This window comes from Mugil cephalus, chromosome 12 (genome assembly GCF_022458985.1).
Source record: "Mugil cephalus isolate CIBA_MC_2020 chromosome 12, CIBA_Mcephalus_1.1, whole genome shotgun sequence".
NCBI lineage: Eukaryota > Metazoa > Chordata > Actinopteri > Mugiliformes > Mugilidae > Mugil > Mugil cephalus.
This window is the reverse complement of record NC_061781.1, coordinates 9,250,738-9,269,036: the sequence shown is the minus strand read 5'-3', so window position 1 is coordinate 9,269,036 and position 18,299 is coordinate 9,250,738. Positions and strand designations below refer to the sequence as shown.

Sequence of the window (18,299 nt, the reverse complement as noted above, 5' to 3'; positions counted from 1 at the left end):
ACCAAAGCCTCTGCAGAGCAGTCAACCAAACATATCTGCCCTCACAACACCTATGACTCACTGGTGTCGCGTACTGGGGCTGCACCTTGTGTAAAACACCGTGAAACCCGACTTAAAACCAGACTGCTCGAGACCGCATTCGAAAATTAGAAAGCACTTCCTGTTTACAATGTGTTGGCAGTGAGTGGGTGTTGTGCTAGGAGACAGGTAGCAGCTGGCAAACTGAAACTTGTTCTTCTTCTGATGGCGTGGAGCCTCATAAAAATACCTAAGTCTGGCATACCACTCAGTGTCAAACAGAACTGGTTTGAAACCGAGCATGCGGTTATGATCAACCACAGCCAGGCCCAAAAAGTAACATTTTTTACATTTGCCAGTGCTCAATTACAGGCACACCTACACGCCCATAAGCAGTTGATTTTCTTGCCGTTTATGTGTTAACATCGCCGGATCATTAGCCGCATATTTGTATGGTTCTCTTTTTAGTTCTCTGTATTTACAAATTGGAGAGAAGGGCAAATATTGACCTGATCCGACGTGGAACCACTTCCTTGTGTAATTCTGCTTTTGCAAAAAAACATGGCGATACGCGAGGAAGTAACAATATTGTGCATGTTCTGATTACAACAGTAAGCAACGGTCTAAATGGCTTTTCCTCTTTGAATTTCCCTTCAACACCATAAATAAACTTTTAGCACCAACAGTCGCGGGGTTGCTCCTCGCAGGTGCAGCATTAATTTCTGAGGAGCCGCAACCCCAGCGCTGCCGGGGGAACGCAGGGGCGCTCGAGGTAGCACACAAGCACGCACGCATGCACACGGTTCAGTGCAATCCTAACGGCCCCTGGATATTTTCATCATCAGGTAACGATCGGATTCTCCGTCTTAAGCAATCTGTGTGATGAAATTAGCTTGTTGAGCTTCACTGTGAGGCTTTTGTTGCTATTTTGTTGCTATTATTTCCAATCACAAGATAAATTCACAAAGAAAATCAGCATTATGATTCATTATGACAGTCCCCCCCCCCCCACAATTGAACATTAAATAGATAAAGAATTGAAATGATTAATCAAAGGCCCAGCTTCTGGAATAGCCATGAACAAAAAAAGCAATGAATATGAGATAATGAATAAGACAAATTAAGCTTGGGCTGACCCTAATAGAGTTTATAGTGTGAGAGGAGTTTTTCAGGGTCTGTTCAACTATTCCCGACGACTGTTCAAAAAGTCAACTTGAGCCTGCCTATTTTATGCAAATTAAACGAGCACAAGTAAACTTTTCTGGTGTTTTTTGCGGAAAGCACCTAATGCTTAAGAATGGCCGTGGTCCACGGGGAGTTGCATAGGAACTAAATTATTATTGGAGGTGTTTTATAGTTCCCATTCGGAGCGTCTGTCAGCCGGTGTGGGAACCGCTTTATAGCTTCGCCGGGCTCTTAAGTGTAAAAACTGATGACAGGCCCCGGTCCGCGAGCTCAAAGCGCAGCGCGCTGCAGAAACAGGTGTTGTTGTGAGGCGTGTGTGAGCTACGTGGCTCTGCTTTGCGGTGTCGATGCCTTCCTGCCAGCCGCACCATCCATGTGGGAGGCATATATCAAAACAATGAGACACTTTGTGGCTCGGCGCGTTCTGCTGCGCGCACAGACTTAGCACATCTTACACCCTGCACAAGATTCACAGAAATCAGCCCACTAAATCAAAGACTAGGACTCTCTCGCTTTAAAGGTGCAGTGGTTTGCTCTCTGTTTCCAAACACTTTGGGCGGCTTGTGAGGCCGTTTCGCTTTCCATTCCTCGTCCAATTCTGGTAGCTTTTATTTTTAAATCTATATTTGTCCCAAGAAGGGATGTGTTCTAGATTTAGTAGATCTAATTGTGGAATTTTAAAAATGCATTAATAAACCTAATACACTTGTAAAAAATAAAAATAAAAAATGAATCTTCAACCACATGTCACTTGTGATGTTTCATACATTGAGTCAAATGCCAGCTTTGTCATGTTCAACCCCCCATTCAGAGAGGAGAACCCTAAACTCTGGTGGCAACTCACCCTGAGGTCAATCACCCTGTTGTCCAGCTTGGTGTCCTGGTTGACTGTGGCTCTGCCTTCCTGAGGACAAACAAAAGACATCACATCACCCAAAAAGCCCCTCACACTGTGAAATATTCAGCCACTAAACAGTTTTTTACAGCCTTAGTAATCTTTAGTGCTTGTGGCATTTGTTCTAGTACTTTTGGAGACATTTTAAACGTCAAGGAAGAAAATATATTAAGTTAGAAGCTACACTGAGCTGTGATGCACCACTGCCTTCAACTATAGGTCCTCTGTTTACTTTGGTCCATACAATAACAGTTACAGGGTCAAGTGCAAAAAAAAAAAAAAAAGACATCTGCACCGTTAGACAACAGGTCAAGAATAGAGAGAAAACACAAATGAAAAGGTAAATGTTTCATCACAGGAGGAAACATTGCTTCCAGGGCTGTGGATGTCAGGCTTCCTCTGAGGACCCGCTAGGGGGTCTGAGCTAAGAGCCCGCGTAGCCACATCCTGCTCCAAACAGCCACACGGAGGAGGAGGAGGACAAAACGTTAGACGAGCAGACGGTCAAACAGACAGGACCGCCTGAGCATGTGTCTCTGGGGTTGGCAGGTGCTGCTACGAGCGTGTGACTGACGCGCCGAATCCCTGCAGAAAACACCTGGGATGCCGCCGCAGCTGCACGGATTCATTTGCAGGGCAAACATGGATGGGATCTCAGCTCTCACTGTTGTATCGATTTAAATAACTAATGTGGTGATATACAGTTTGATAGTGAATATGATGGATGCTCCGCGACAAACAACGCAGCGTTTCCGCATTCAACTGCAGGGGATTCAAGTAGGCCGGCGTAACAAGGCGCTCAGATTTATAGTTTAGTCATTTCAACACACAAATTAAAAAACCTAAAATGAATCAACACATAACGACACCCACGTTGAGCTAAATTGCCTTTTAAGCCCCCTCAGCAGCAGCCTCAGAGTTTAACAGTCATTAATAACTTGCTAAAGTGTGGCTCTGAAACAGAATGGATTTTCAAATGCACCTCGACTCTCTCAAACGATCCGGCATTGATGCACGATTCCTTAATTGTAAATTCAGAGAACTCCCCGAACGCCGGCTGGTGCGAACGCCGTGTGATGAAATCACAATTTTGCATGAGGACGGGCGAATCAGACAAGGCAATCAAGTTTAATTACTCAATCGTTGACTCGGGCAAAAACACAAATCTGGCTTCGCCTTTTGAAAACACTCTGAAGTTTAGTTCATCGCGTCGATATCCTTCACTTTCTGATATCAAGCTTCCAGATGAAGCGGGATTAAATTGTTAATTACTTTGTTGTCATTGTGTAGTCAGACCAAACCTATCCATGCACATCCTGAGACTTAGTCAATGTCTCCTGCACAAAGCAACTGTCAGCTCTGATTTCTCACACCGCCGCTGATGTCAGGCTGTTTTAAATTAAAGCAGTTTACCGCAGCTTTGACTTATTTATTATTTTTCTAACTGAGAACGAACCGTCAGGAATGAGAGCTGTCGAGTGGATCCCCGTCAGAACATAAATCATCTACCAAAGGCCACCAACATGTCCCGCGATCACCGTCAACCACTGAGCCTCAATGTAAATAATTACAGAGCCGGTTCTTCCGTTTAGAAAAGAAAGAGGCACGAGCGGCTCCAGCAGAGGGAACCTTCATCCTCACCTCTTCCCCCTCTCCATCAGGCCTGACGGCGTCCTCCAGCTGCAGCGGGAGGCGGGGCTCTGCCGGGCTGATGACAAAAATCTGGGTGCAGAAAAAGGACAGCGTAAAAAAAATAAAAAAAAAATCGAGAGTGTGAAAAACCACCATACGTTTCCAATAAATGGAAAGTACCAAGACTCACGCACACAGTGTAAGGAAGTCAAAGCGAAAGATAGTAACCCCCGTGTATCACCGCCACATGTATGGGACGGAAGACGTGTTAAAACCGGTAGGTTTCTATGCTGCTGCTGCAGCAATAATATAGATTTGTTATCTTTTTTGGGGAGGTGGTGACCCGTCAGTTTGACTCCTGCGCTGGAAAAAAAGCGCATTGTCGATTCTAGCGTAAACATGTGATGTTTTAGAGAAAACAGTGATTGCAAACTGCGGTGAGATAATGTCATATAGAGTGTATGTGGAGTGAAAAGCTGTGAAGGTGTGTACATGCTGGCATGACACCTGCGCGTTTCCTGTGTGAAGTGATGTGTTGCTGCTCGAGCGATGGATGCTCCACCGTCTCGAGCGCACCTACAGCGCGTGAGGGCAGGTCTGTGAAAAGACCTGCGGCGGATTGAACCTCTTTGCGCCTCTTTACATGTTTACGTGTGGAGATGTTGCCTGTGTGCGTGCGGCGAAAGTTTGCCGACCCTCTCGATGTGGAGCTCCACGTCCTGCTGGGAACAGCTCTCGATCCTCTGCTCCACTTTCCTCACGGACGCCTCCACGTCCACGATGCTCTCCTTGGTGATGCTGTCGGGACAGAGGTTGGAGTTGTAAGAAATGACTTTCAGCGCTTAGATAACAGAGTCGTCTTGTTTGGGAGGGCCGCCGGGTGAAAAAACCACATTTCCATTAAGCTGTGACCGCCGCTCGTCGTCAGGGTTTTTACATTTTTCATGATGCAACGCGTGGGGGTTAGTGCGGGATAAGGATGACTGCTTTCTGACTGTTTGTGGGGGGCTGTGGCTTTCACAACAAACCCATCGCCCCCCACACGCCGCCCCCCCTTCCCCTTCTCAACACAAGCACGTGTCTACTTTTGTTACGCTCAAATCAACAGGCTGCGACGGGGTGGAAAATGTCTCATCCTTTCCACGCGTCTTATTTTTAGGCAAATGGCTGTCTGTTATGAAACGGCTCATCTTGACGTGGGGAAATAGAACGCCATATTACGCTACAATTTTACCCTCTTCCGAATAGATTCCAGGACCCCGAAATGATTCCTGTCGCCGTTTTGTTTTCAAACGGTGCTTATTTTTTGCTTTTGCGGAGATCTCACCCGGGAGGCGTCACGCTGGGAATTGTAGACGGCACGAAGGCCCCGTAGAGAACCAACTGTCTACCGAAATGCGCGCGCTATTAAGCCAGCACCAGCTCATTTCCAGGCAGATGAAAAGATACGTCGTGCTAATGCGCAAGCACGCATTTCATTTTATATATCTTACTGTTAGAAAGAACTGAAAGTAAATAGACAGAAGCTGGAGGGAGGCCTGAGAAGATTTCTGCTTCAGAAACTGGGAAGTACCTACCTCTACAACAAATGGCTTAATATTGACAGTAGGGGCAGGAATTTCCCCAATACAAACACAAGCTAAAGCACACTAAAGCATATAAGGGGAACCTGTTATTAATTTTGTCACAGTGGGTTGTGAAAACAATGCAGCATCTTCCCACTCAATAAAACTCAGCCTTAACGCGCGAGACATGAGGAACAACACCCGCTGACGGCCTCGCAGCGCAAGGCCAGATGGGAAACCTGCTGTAATCCTTCACTACTGCTCATTAAAAAGCAGTAATGAGAGACTGAACACTGGGGTACTGCCGTCCCTTCAGCCCCGCGACAGCTGCCACCGTAGCCCTTCCCTTCCACTAGGAGATCAGTTAGATAAATAAATCCCCACATTAATAACGTCCGCCGCGGGGCCCCAGAGGCTGGTGACAACACACTGAGCGCACACTGAGGGGAAACGGAGCGATTAATTCAGGACCAGGGTCTGACGATATCACACGGAGATGAGGCATAGGAGTGGGTGAGAAAAAGGGGACTTTTCAGAGGGCTTTTCTGACAAATCAATGACCCGAAAAAAAACCAGATGGACGCTTTTGTAACCCCGGCCACAAACCGCTATTTCAAAATGTCATATATCGATGCTACAATGTTGAAGCAACGACTAGATATGGTCGAAAAGCCCTTAAGAACCAAACAAATCAAAACTTGTCTCAAAATATGACATCCAACCTGCAAGGCCAGTTAAAGCACGACAACACGCAACAACCAGACGTGACTCATTTCATTCCAGTTTCAGGGGCCGAACTATTCTGAGGCACTCAAGCAGAGTAAAGGCTGCAGAGCCGGATCATTTAATTAACCCGCGTGAGAGAGCGGGGGATGACTCGGACACAACATACACGAAAGAAGACTTCCCCCTGCGACGACATCTCTGCCCTGTGCGTGATTATGAGAGGATTTCCTCGTAATCTGGGGTCTCGCTCAACTTGTCAATCAGCGCACGATACTATGCGAAACTCAATGTGGGGCTGAAAGCCACTGAAACTGATAGTACCACCTGTTGCTGACGACCAAAATAAAAACCACGCTAGATCTTGATAGTCGGAGCAATGTTCCGTGCGTTTCTTGGTAAGCCTGTTAGACTGCAGCGTGACTCGGCTGTTTTGTTTTTTTCGGTTTTGATGCAAGACAGTGTTGACTTAGCAACGGTGTCGTCACTTTCACTCGGCTCTGTCGCCAGGTGACGAGGTGTGGCCACACGATCCGAACCGGCCGACCACAAACATTGCAGAAGCGGACTGAGGAACCGTCTCGCACGAAAGAAATCGACGGTTGCCAAAAATATATAAACATGTGGTAATGAAACAGCATCCTGTGACACAAAGAAGCTTTGTCAACAACATTAAACAACTGCTGGCGTTGCTGCCCCGCGCTCAGTGTGACTCTGCAGCTACGCAGCTAAAAACCTCGAGAATCGGTCAAGTGACCACCAAGAGGAACTTGGCACAGTCGGTGACATTTGTTACCAAGTGGGGTCAGCGCGATCAGACGGCTGAGGTCAAGAATCATGTCGAGGCAGCGGTGACCTTTTCCTCAACAGGAAAATTCACTTTCCCTGTTAACCTCGATGTACGGCTACAACCTGCCACGACGCCCGGCCTATGAAACATGAATATAGTTCATCAGGTCCGTTTTGCTTACATACGGCTGGCACACTCACTCCATCAATCACTACTTTCATTAGGTCCTGTGTTCTGTAAAAGGAGGTCAATGTTATTGCCGTAAGTCTTACATAAAAGAAAAAAGGATTTCTATTATTGTAGTATTGTTACGGCTTTCTGTTAATTCCCTCCAGAATAACAGTCTGCTACATAACTGGTCAGTTTACTATTTGTGAGTAATCTGTTGCTGCTCGACGCTAAACGATGAGTAAAAACACTCATACTCTGATCAATCTGCTGATACACAAACAGCAGGAGGCTGCAGAGCCTGACGCGCACGATCTTCAGCAGAGCTTCGGATGCTTTTAATGAAACGGTTTAAAGTCAACCTTTCATGTAGTTCGTTGAAAAAATAAAATTATAAATCAACACCGCCACTGCTGCCGTTACTCCTGAACTGTAGGAAAGTTTTAAACGTCAATCCGTTTTTCGCAATCTCCGCATTGCCTAAGTTCACTATAATCCAGTGTCATAACTGTCATTTTGGTCTGGCCGATTACATTTGTGGGTGTTACCCTTTGCATCGTTTTGCAACGCCAATGAGATGCCGTTGACTTAATTCATGATCGTTTAAGTCTGCCACATTAAATTCCTCAAACACTGGGCGTACTGCGAAACAGCTGCATGTTTTGAAACGGATGGAAGCATGTTGTGGTAAATTACATTTACTAAGTGCACGAATTGCAACATAAATTCAAATTTCAAGCCCCAAAAGCAGATTCCTTTACAAATGAGCCTCGGCGTGAACCCCTAGTGTCAGCTTTTACGCATCGTTACTGCTACAGCCCTTCCCCCTTTATTTCTTTTAATATAGTACACATCCGCTGATAATTGTATTCATTCATAGACTACCAGCGATGGGCTCTATTTCTTGGCTGCTAACGTGAGTAATGATGATTGGTTCTTAAGTATTTCTCCCCCCTCTGACCCAGGCTGCTATATCAGGCATCTCAACAGGAACTGCTCCATTAAAACACTAACGTATTCCGCCCCGTTAAAAGCCAGCTTTTGCTGTCAAGTGAAAAATGATTGATTCTCCCACCCTGCACTTCGCTCAGAATGTGTGAAAATGGATCAGCGGACGATTATGGCCCAGGGTTTTCCCACCATTGTCTCCGCGCTCTCTAACAGGAAGAAACAGTCTCGGCACTCACTTCGCGGCAAACTTGACCATCTGCTTGCTGGCACGATCTCCCACCGCGACCAGAGCCTGCACGTTGAACTGCTGCTGACGCAGGACCAAGAAGCATTGCTTCCCTGCAAACAAAAACAACAAGAATAGATAGCACCGGGCTATTAGGACGCAGGCTTAATAGGCTTGTCACAATAAATCCTTTGGCGCCTACGTTGGTTCGGGTAAAGTGTCAAACATTTGTGAACGGAGCCTCGTCTTTGAACGGCACTCGGATGGGAAGGTAGCAATCCTCCCTTTTCCACAAACATACACGCACACACACACCTAGGAAGCCTGTAAACAAGTCAGGGCTAACAAAGGCAGCAGATAGTCAGACCACCCAGGTACTTTGATGTTTGTTGCCTGTGAGAAGAGGGCGGGTGGTGGGTGTAATGGCGATGTCAAAATCCCACCAACAGATGCACCTCATCGCACACTAAATCAGGATGTTATTTCGGTCCCACGGACATCCTACAGCGAGCGAAGAGAATGAAGAGCACAAGCGGAGGGGAAGTGACCATTGACTCTGGAAGTTATCTTGCAAGGAAATAGCTAAAAGACCATCCTCATTGAGCCTCGGTTTATGTGTAATGACGGATTTAGCGCTGCAAGAGAACGAGGCTGCGGGTTCGATATGGAGGTGTAATAACCAGGCAAAGCTCTGTGGGTTCACCGTATTCAAATAGAGCTTCACGGCTGCCAGTAGCTAGTACCCTCGTGAGGAGTTATCTGATCTTCCAGTTGGCAGTGATGTGCTGGTCTGACAATGATATCAAAAACACCCTCTGGTTGTCAAACTATCCCACATGGAAGAAAAGGGAAACTAGATATCTGAGGTTATATAATATATTCTATTGTCTAGAAAATTGCGGTAATGTTCTATCAGATACCGACTTTATTCTGGTTTGTTTGTTGTGGAATATCGCATGAAAAAGCTGCGCGCTGTTCATTGTTGGCCTTAAACAGACTGATGCCGGTCATTTAGGAAATCCGACAACGCCGAACCAAAGCCAGCTGGTTTTTGCCGTTTGATCTAGCGGAGAGAGAAAGGAGTGCTGGCGAGAAGTGGCTCAGGGGCAAATGTTTTTGACTTTTCACAATAGCACATCAAAGCATTAAAGCACAGGGCGTCTAATCTGTGCCGTTTGTGTCTTTCACACGAGAGAAACTCGCTCTTGGCTAAGAAAGGTGGACGACGGAGTCGGGTGGGGTGGGGTCGGGGGGGTGATCTCACCTTTGGCTCGGCTGGTGTGGACTCGGGCGCGCAGCCAGATCAGCTGGTCAGCTTTCTCAGGGGTGAGGTCTTGGACTCTCACCAGTGCCCTGTCTGGCTCAGACGAAACACACACACAAACACACACACACACACAAAGATTTTATTACATCAACGCACTTTTGTTCTTCTATTTCTCCCCCTGTGTGCACACCCCTCAATCTCTCCCCTGCAAAGTACCCTCAAAGGCAGAACCAAATGTGAATAAGCATGCATGTGCATGTGTGGAAGTGCGGACGGTAAAACGCTCGAATTACAAGCATGCCTAATAAATAAGACACGCTAGGAGGCCTGCTGAAAGCTGTCCAACTCACCTACTCTCCCTGGCTTTTATGACAAACCGACTCTAGTTTCACCTGTATCACTCAGAGGCATGCTTTCCCCTTATTATCAGGGAGAAGAAGAGGCAGACACCGAGGCTACAACAGAGAAAACAGAGCCGCCCTCTTGGCTGAGAACTCCGCATCAACCCACATGAAAGTCCTCCGCCTCACCCCCACCCACCCACCCCCCACCCCCCTCGATCCGTCCCGATGGCTGAGCCTGGCATGCAGGTGAGCGAGGCCGTGTTTTGTTTGCCACTACTGGAGCTGAAAGCGCATCCAGACAGACGGACGGCGTCGAGCGTCAGCCCCGCCAACTCGCTCGTCTGGAAGTTATCGGTTATTAGCTATCGCGCTTATCGCAGGCATCGTCCAAGCCGGAGTGAGAGAAACGCATTTGTTGTGATGTTTCGCGCTTGCAATCGCGTCAAATCAGTGTTTTTGTCGGCCGAATGCAACCTCATCTGAGGAGTTCTGGATCAACCTGTCGCACAGAGATGCGTGGTATCTAAGTGTTTGTACCAATATTTGCACGTTCCACCGGTGTTTCCCAGCAAGGGCCTGAACCACGTGTGACCTTTATCTGACTGCCGCGCAGAAACAACTTGTGCTGTTCTTGCGTTTAAACTGACAAAATGAAGGTGGTGTGCTTCACAAGAATGTGGACTGATCTTGAACAGGCTTTATTTAGCAGCGACCATCAGTTAAAGTGCTACCCCAATGCCAAACAAAGATTACGCTGTCAAATCCACCTCTGAAAAGGCTCCTATCAGGTATAACTAGGAAACCACTAGACAAACATAACAGCAGTACGTGAAGCTCGTAGCCTTGTTTTTTTTTGGTCAACTGACACGTTGTCTGTTGCTTTGACGTGAAACGAAGCTCGCGCGTAAGCAAATACGAAATCCAGCCTGAAATGACATTAAGAAATATGTCCACTTCAAAGGGAAGTCTGTGCGTTCACGACATGCACAGTTTTATCTAAATCGGTTGATCTGTCTTTCACACTCTGTGACGAGGAATGAATAAACTTTTCTGAAACGCACACCTTGCCTTGCATTTCGCAGACGCACGCGTCGGCAAAAACACCAAAATCCATCATAGAAGTAACCAAGCAAGTTTCACGTTCTCGAAAACATCTCTACACGTGACAAATGTGTCAATCTGCCAACTTATTTACTTCTACCAAGGCAAGTCTCACCTCTTCCCAATTTATGCACATTTCAAATTAATTGTGACATGTTTGTGTGGGCTGATGTGTGAGGGAAGATACTCACCCAGTTTTTGTTGGGACTGAACCATAGCCGACACGCCGTATCTGTCCTTGGCGAAGTCCTTAAACATTAAAAGCACGTCATCTTAGCGACCGAGATCCTTTCATTGAACCGTTAAATAAAACATCGCACGTCTTTTAGCATGTGCACGTCAACTGTATTGTTCCCCGAGACAGTTCTGCCACTTTGATTACATAACTGCCTGACGTCGGTCTGTCTGTCTGCCTACTACATCTAAGATAACACACTGACAGAACAGATAATGGGGTTTATCGCGATCTTAGGAGAAAACTGGAGACAAGAAAAACAGAGTTAAATGTGAAGGTATTTGCATGCAAATTGTTGAAAAGGTGCGAAAGAGCGGCGAGAATCAAAGACAGAAATGGGTTTTGTGATCTGCGACTTACATCTTCCTCTGTGCTTTGTTGTTCGGCAGCCTGAAACACAAAGAGGCGACGGAATTTAATGGCCACTGCCAACAGTCAGGAAACAACAACAAGAAGACGACTGTCAAACTATCAACCAAAAAATAAAAAAAAAATGTTCAAAAACATTCGCCTTCAAATGGTTTCGCGTTTTGCTACAACAGTCATGTAAATTGTGTTTTCATCTTGTCCTATGTGGGGTTTGAATAAAATTAATAAATCATAGCTTCGTCCCGGTGCCAAGGCTTAGATCCAAAGACAGTTTTCGCACACATTGCACCAACACATCATAGACAATGAGTAATGACAGCAGGAGATATTGCTTTGTAATAGAGCTGGCGTAAGTGGACAGATATTCTTTATCTCTGCCCTGACTTCTAGGCAAATGACTTCCAGAGTGCGATGAGATCGAGTCTTGGTAAAGTTACAGTTCCATTTTCTATGCAAATTGATACTGGTGCGTGGAAATGGCTGGTGGCAGTGGAGCGAATTGAAATCGCCCATTCTTGATATGATAATCCCGTCACATGATGGATGACATCTCAGCTTATGATCAGCCGAATGCAGACCCGCTACAGCCACGAAAAGCAACCAAGCTGCGCCGACAAGTGCTCGCATTAAAAAAAAAAAAAAAAAACACACACAGTGGAAAATAACACAGCGAGCACTTCACTCAATAAACACTCAAGTCGGCTTTCCGTCAATGCATACCATGCCACAGGCAGCAAAGCGCTCCTTCATTAAACATGCAGACGGTTGAGTACATCTGGAACCAAGGACTGTTTGCCGCCTTCACTTGCCAAACATGAGTCATAACACAGTGACACATGGGGAGTTAAACTCGGTGGTACATTATCTAAAGAAGGTGTTTTTGACGTCGCTTCGCCTGGTTTTAAAGAAAGGGCCAAACAATTTAAGGGATGCACCAACACCAATGCTGATACTGATGTAATGGGCCAAATTTGGAGAACCACAAGGCAAATGTTACCTATATATGTGTTTGGTACTTTAAGCTACTTCTTGGACTCTACAAGGCTTCACATCCTAATATGAAAGCAGATGTTTGGATTATAATGTAAGCAAACGTCACCAAAGACTTATGTGGTAGATTTTTGGCACTTCATCCCCAGCTTCATTGATAAAGAAGCATCAGATTTCATTAAAGGACTGATAATTATTAGGAGTTAGAAAAGAAGATTGACTGTTAAATCCTTTTTAGTAAAAACAACACAAAAGAACTGAAAAAGAACCAAACTGACGCCGTAGACATAATTTAATTGTCAGGCATTGTGTTTGCAATAGCGGCTAAAGTGACACAATATAACGCACATTTTCACTCCATTCTACTATTATATAAATATAAAAAGCAGAAGTACAACCCTCTACTTTTATTATTAAACCTTTAAACCAACACAAAATTAGAATCGGATCAGGGACGAAAGCCGTCTTATTTTAACCTTCAGCATTCAATTCAGCTTTATTTACGTTGTCTCAAGATACTTTACAAAACTCAGTCCGAGTGCTCAAGAACAAGCATGCTAGCGCGATGGTGGGAAGAAAAAAACTTCCTTTACATAGAAAGAAACCTTAGGCAGAGACCCCTCCAGGAAGAACATCGTCTAGTCTGGTGTTTCAGCCTAGTCGGGATTAAAAAGGTCTCCGAAAAGCTTGAAATAAATTATTCTACTTCAAGGAAAACCATCTACAAGTGGCACAGATTTGTACTGACTAGCAGGTTCTCCAGGAATGGCCACCTTAGCACATTAGATTAGAATGTCATTACACATTTTTGTTGCTCTGTACCTGTAAATGTGTAATGACATTTTCGCATCTAAACAGAAGTTCAATAAGCAGTAAGTGCATGCAGCATAAATAGTGTGGTATATAAGCAGTGTGATACAGGTTGGCTTTATAGCATATGGACAATATTTACAGATCAAGACCAAGAGCAGTCGATTTGAAACAACACGTCATCGAGAGCTAAAGTTTCATATCTCTGCAACTGTTGTTATCAGCGTGCCATGCCTACAATTTGGAAAAAAAAAAGACTGAAAATGTACAGCTCCACTGAAATTTAAAATTTAAAGATTTTTCCTTCAAGGCAATCCAGAAATAACTCACTCACAAGAATGGGACAGAACGACAGACATAGAACACAGACAACCCAAAAACACAATGCCATGCTGCCAGCATGGACGGATTAAGGTAAATATCCAAAACATTTACCATACATGGCACCAAGTCAGCGCATAAAATGGTCTGTGAAATGCGAAGGAGTCTTCATTCTTAGATTTGTTGGACAGAATGACTTCAATGTGAATGTGTGTTGGTGTTAACTGTGTCAGGTCTGCTAGGGAGGATGGAGGATTTTGAAAACCTTTGGTGTGTAAAATATCTGGAAAATCCCGTACAATATTAACACGTGGTAAAATTTAGAATATAAATGTGTTTAGAATATAAATTTTTACCAAAACATCATAGCAATGTGAGCAAACAAGTCCTCAGGAATGCTGTAATAAGTGCCACCTCTAATGACTGTTGAGAGACAGCTTTGCACTACACGTAGAAGAAAATAGCACTTTGTTTGGGTGGACATAAACACAGCTAAAATGACAGGAATACTTAACAATGGTCACTCCCCCCCTCCTGTCGGCCAACCTGCCAAGCTGGACCCACAAAGCCCAGCAGGACGGCACGTCACAGCCCTACCAGCTGTAAAAGGGGGCAGCGGATGTGGAACAACAAAACAGAAATATTTTTTTAAAAAAACAATGCTGACCAGCTTGGCTTGTTTCTCAGCCTTCTTTGCAGCTTTCTCCGCTTCCTTCTGCTGTTTCTTCAGGCCTTTCTTTGACTGAGCCTGCTGCTCCTCCTCCGTCGCCCTGAAACAGGAAGAAAGCCGCAACATAAACAGTTAAGTCGAACTTCCGCCTCCTATTTCTCCTGCATCCCACGAGGAAGTAGTTGACCGCCTGGGAAAAATAATTCTGAGCCATCACCACCTCCAGCTTTTAAGTCTGCACTACCTTTAATCCCATTGTTGCTTCAAACAAAGCAGCTGTAGGCTAAGTGAACGGAGAGAACAGCTAAAAGCAGAGACGTCGGAAAGTAAGATTAGCAAGACAAACGCTAGCGCATTAAGAAGACAGTAGTCTAGCCACTTTCTAATCCATTAGAGAAAACTGATTATCCAATTATGATAACATTATGTCTTAACTAAAGGTGAAGATGCCTTTACTTGCGAAATAACTGCCACACAGCATAATGTCAGAGCTGATAAGCATGTGATATTTCCCTACAGTTAGACCTGCGACAGGCTGGCGACCTGTCCAGGGTGTCCCCCGCCTCTCGCCTAATGACAGCTGGGATAGACTTCAGCAACCCCCACGACCCTGGTGAGGATAAGCGGTAGTAGAAGATGAGATTTTCCTATAGCAAAGCAAGTCTGATATAGGTAAATACACTAGTGCACTCTCAAGACGTGGGTCACAAATCTACATAAGAGGCAGTAGGAACAGTTTAATGTTTGGACTAAATTCTATTTTTATTGCTTTCTACGTTGAAAGCTGAATCTCTTCATATTTCACATTCTTCCAAGTAAGCACCTATTGTTTTGCACACGTTTGGCATTCTCCCAATCAGCTTCACGGGGCACTCACCTGGAATAGTTTTCCGTTAACAGGTGTGCCATGTCAAGAATGAATTTGTGGAATTTCACACATCAGTTGCAGTGTTGTGAAGAGGTACGGCCAGCACTCAGGCCTCTACAGTGAACCATTCCACTGCTGTTCTGAACCGACCAAACCGTTCTAAATCACCGCAAGAGGCACTCAACTAAGTAAAGAGGGATGACAGCCAATCATTACTTTAAGACATGGAGATCAGTTATTCTGGAGAAGTTCGAGAACTTTGAACGCAGCCTAGAGTGCAGTCACGAAAGAACATCAAACCCTATGATGAAACCGGCTCTCCCGAGGAAAGGAAGAGTTACGTCTGCCGCAGATGATAAATTCATTAGTTACCAGCCTCAGAAAACGGCAAATTAAAAGCACCTCGGAGTAGAGCTCCTACAAGCGCGGAGCTCAAAAAGGCAGACAGACTTCAACACCAACTGTTCAGAGGAGACTGCGTGAGTCAGGCACTCATGACTGAATTGCTGCAAATAAGAAACTTTTGAGGAAGAAAGACACAGACAAAAACTAAAGGAACAGACATTAGACCAGTGGAAATGTGTACTTTGGTCAGATAAGTCAGAATTTAAGTTTTTTTTGGTTCCACTGCTCGTGCCTTGGTGACGCAGGACAGATGATCTTGTGGTTTGTAGTGATACTGAATTGTAGCACATTATACCAACACATGTTCCTATTATTTTGACAAACCCACTTTAACAGGTGGACTCGGCTAAAAAACAGAAACGCTTCAGTGTTTCATTCATTCACAAACTACAACAAGGTGTTTTAAACCTAAATTGAACATTGTAACAGTCACGTGGGGGTTGCACATCTTTTACATAACAAAGTATTTGTTTTCACCATTTGTACCTAACGAACTGAGCACATGATGAATTACATCAGTGCAACATTTTGCCGTCTTGAGAAAGTGATGAGCCTACATTTTTGGTCAAAGATTAAAAAGCCATAAAAGAAGAAGCAGCAATAAAAAAAAATATAAAAAAAAACAGGTCATGGGTTCATATTATAAACATTCTGCACTTTGCAGCATTTATTTGTTGGATCACATGACAGTGTGCCATGACGGCAGGCGAACGTATACGTGCCATTTGGTTTTCCCAAAACACCAGGTGTCTAGATTTGAAGGAAGCCTATGAGCAACATGGTCCCATTTAGTCACAGGAAATAACAAGGACCAAAGGCCGACTATGTATAGCAATAAAGTCTAAACAAGACACAGAAAACACAACATATTATGACTTCACACCAAGTTTACACTTCCCTCAGAGCTAAATACAGGACGACAAACAACCTGCAACCAAATCTTTTACGATTTTCAACAAATCTGTAGTTTGTCATAAAATGATATATTCCAAGAGTGTGGAAAATAACTCCACAAATTGTCAAAACAATGACTTAAATCACATATTTCACCATTAAAAGTCCCCTTCAGGAATAGCCTATATTCTTAGCAATAATTAGGTTGGGTTACCATTTTGAAAGAGCACATCCTGCCCTGTTATAAAATAAACACCGAAAACATGCTTATGTTCACCTTATTGTGAACTGTGAACCCTTTTGTGAACCCAGACTTCAAATTATGTGAAGCGGATCAATGTACTTGGCTCGGATTATTGACATGTTCCAGCAAGCAGTTGAGTTCACTAAACGTAACCAACAACGCCTCTTTAGCCACGGGCGAGCGAGATCATTATCAAACTAGTACACACACAAACTTACTCACCGGCTCTCCATTTTTTAAACGGCTAATTCAATACGACACAGACAAATGATCCTATCTCACACGGTTAAACATCATAACCCCATTCGGCAACTGCCACCCAACAGTTAACACAAGCGTGACAAGTGGGAAGAGGACAACAGGTGCATTACAGCCAACAGCTGTGGCGCAAAACTTAATCTTTTTCCTGACATCCCAAGTGTCATAAAAGGTCAATAAACGGGTACGAGCAGTTGAACATTAAACTAAATGTTATCAGTCCTGCTGGTTAAATACGAAGCTGCAGTAGGCACCAACCAGCCAGGACATACAAACTGGCATCCGTGTGGATGTTACTTAGACATGTACCACCCACCCACCTACACCCGAGCAGGTAACCCCACCCCATAACAATGACACTCCTTGATGGCAGGCGCCATCCTGAGCCGGATGCAGCCCGACACATTCACACACACACACACACACACACACACACACACACACACACACACACACACACACACAAAAAAAGCTTTGGAGTCACAAGGGAGACCTACACATTACTAGGAAGATGGTCAAAATGTTATGCCTGATGGCTGTTTGGTGGGGTGTGGGGTGTTGCATCCATCTATTTATCTAACCACCTACAAAGTATTACAAGTACAGACCCTTTATTATACCTTAGTTCATATGTAGAACTGCGGCACTAACACAATCTCAACACAAATTTTAACGCCAAGTGCTGTAATATCTACTTCCAGCTTATTGATGTCATTACACTGTGTTACTTTTTAGTTTCATTTTTCCTGGTCACTGACTGTGATCTATACGTTGCATTGAGGTAACATTAACTTATTAGACACACAAAACCATCCCTCCTGTCTTTACTCCAGTTTAAGGGCAGAGGAATGTCCATGAACAGGACCAGACAGGTTAAGGTTTGCATAATTATGTGCGTGAATTTTGGGTATTTTTTGAGAGTGAGGAAATGAAAGCTGTTCTCTGGATCAGATTTCGTCTTGCCATCTTTCAAACACACCACCTGAAATGATTCAACTCCTGCTTTGAAAGTTGCGGCACATATACTATAAGCTGAAATGGTTTAAAAGTTCATAGATGCTGGACTTTATGGTGTATTTAGTTAAACTTTTTAGATGATGCAATCTACTGCATGTCCAGGCAATGCGAGCTAGCTGCTATCCGACTTAGCTCTTAACATCCTGCAGCGACGTGAGTAACTGCGGGCACAACTTTCACACCATTCTTACCCTTGGACTTCTTCTTTAGTCATGTCGAGTTATGTTCTTGGATATTTTGGAGAAAATACTTCGCGACTGTTTGACAGGGAGAAGCACCACATCAGCTGTTCAGAGCGTGGACGGGCACCGGAAGGAAGGACCTCTTTGGACGCAACACGAAATACCGGATGC

The 18,299-nt window shown here is 44.6% G+C and overlaps 1 protein-coding gene across 2 annotated transcripts in view; it reads right to left on the bottom strand.

Moving 5' to 3' along the window:
• Positions 1–18,299, bottom strand: part of dars1 (aspartyl-tRNA synthetase 1) — a 26,757-nt gene extending 8,458 nt beyond the window's left edge. The window contains exons 1-9 of one of the 2 annotated variants that reach the window (XM_047600705.1): positions 18,138–18,299; positions 14,258–14,360; positions 11,461–11,490; positions 11,057–11,114; positions 9,418–9,510; positions 8,164–8,266; positions 4,426–4,528; positions 3,740–3,820; positions 2,048–2,107 (exon numbers count right to left, since the gene is read on the bottom strand). In XM_047600705.1, the coding sequence (XP_047456661.1) occupies positions 2,048–2,107; positions 3,740–3,820; positions 4,426–4,528; positions 8,164–8,266; positions 9,418–9,510; positions 11,057–11,114; positions 11,461–11,490; positions 14,258–14,360; positions 18,138–18,160 (654 nt within the window). In that variant the 5' untranslated portion in view covers positions 18,161–18,299. Of the gene's footprint in view, positions 1–2,047; positions 2,108–3,739; positions 3,821–4,425; positions 4,529–8,163; positions 8,267–9,417; positions 9,511–11,056; positions 11,115–11,460; positions 11,491–14,257; positions 14,361–16,893; positions 17,034–18,137 lie in introns of those variants that run through there. The other variant, XM_047600707.1, reaches the window with a different exon arrangement.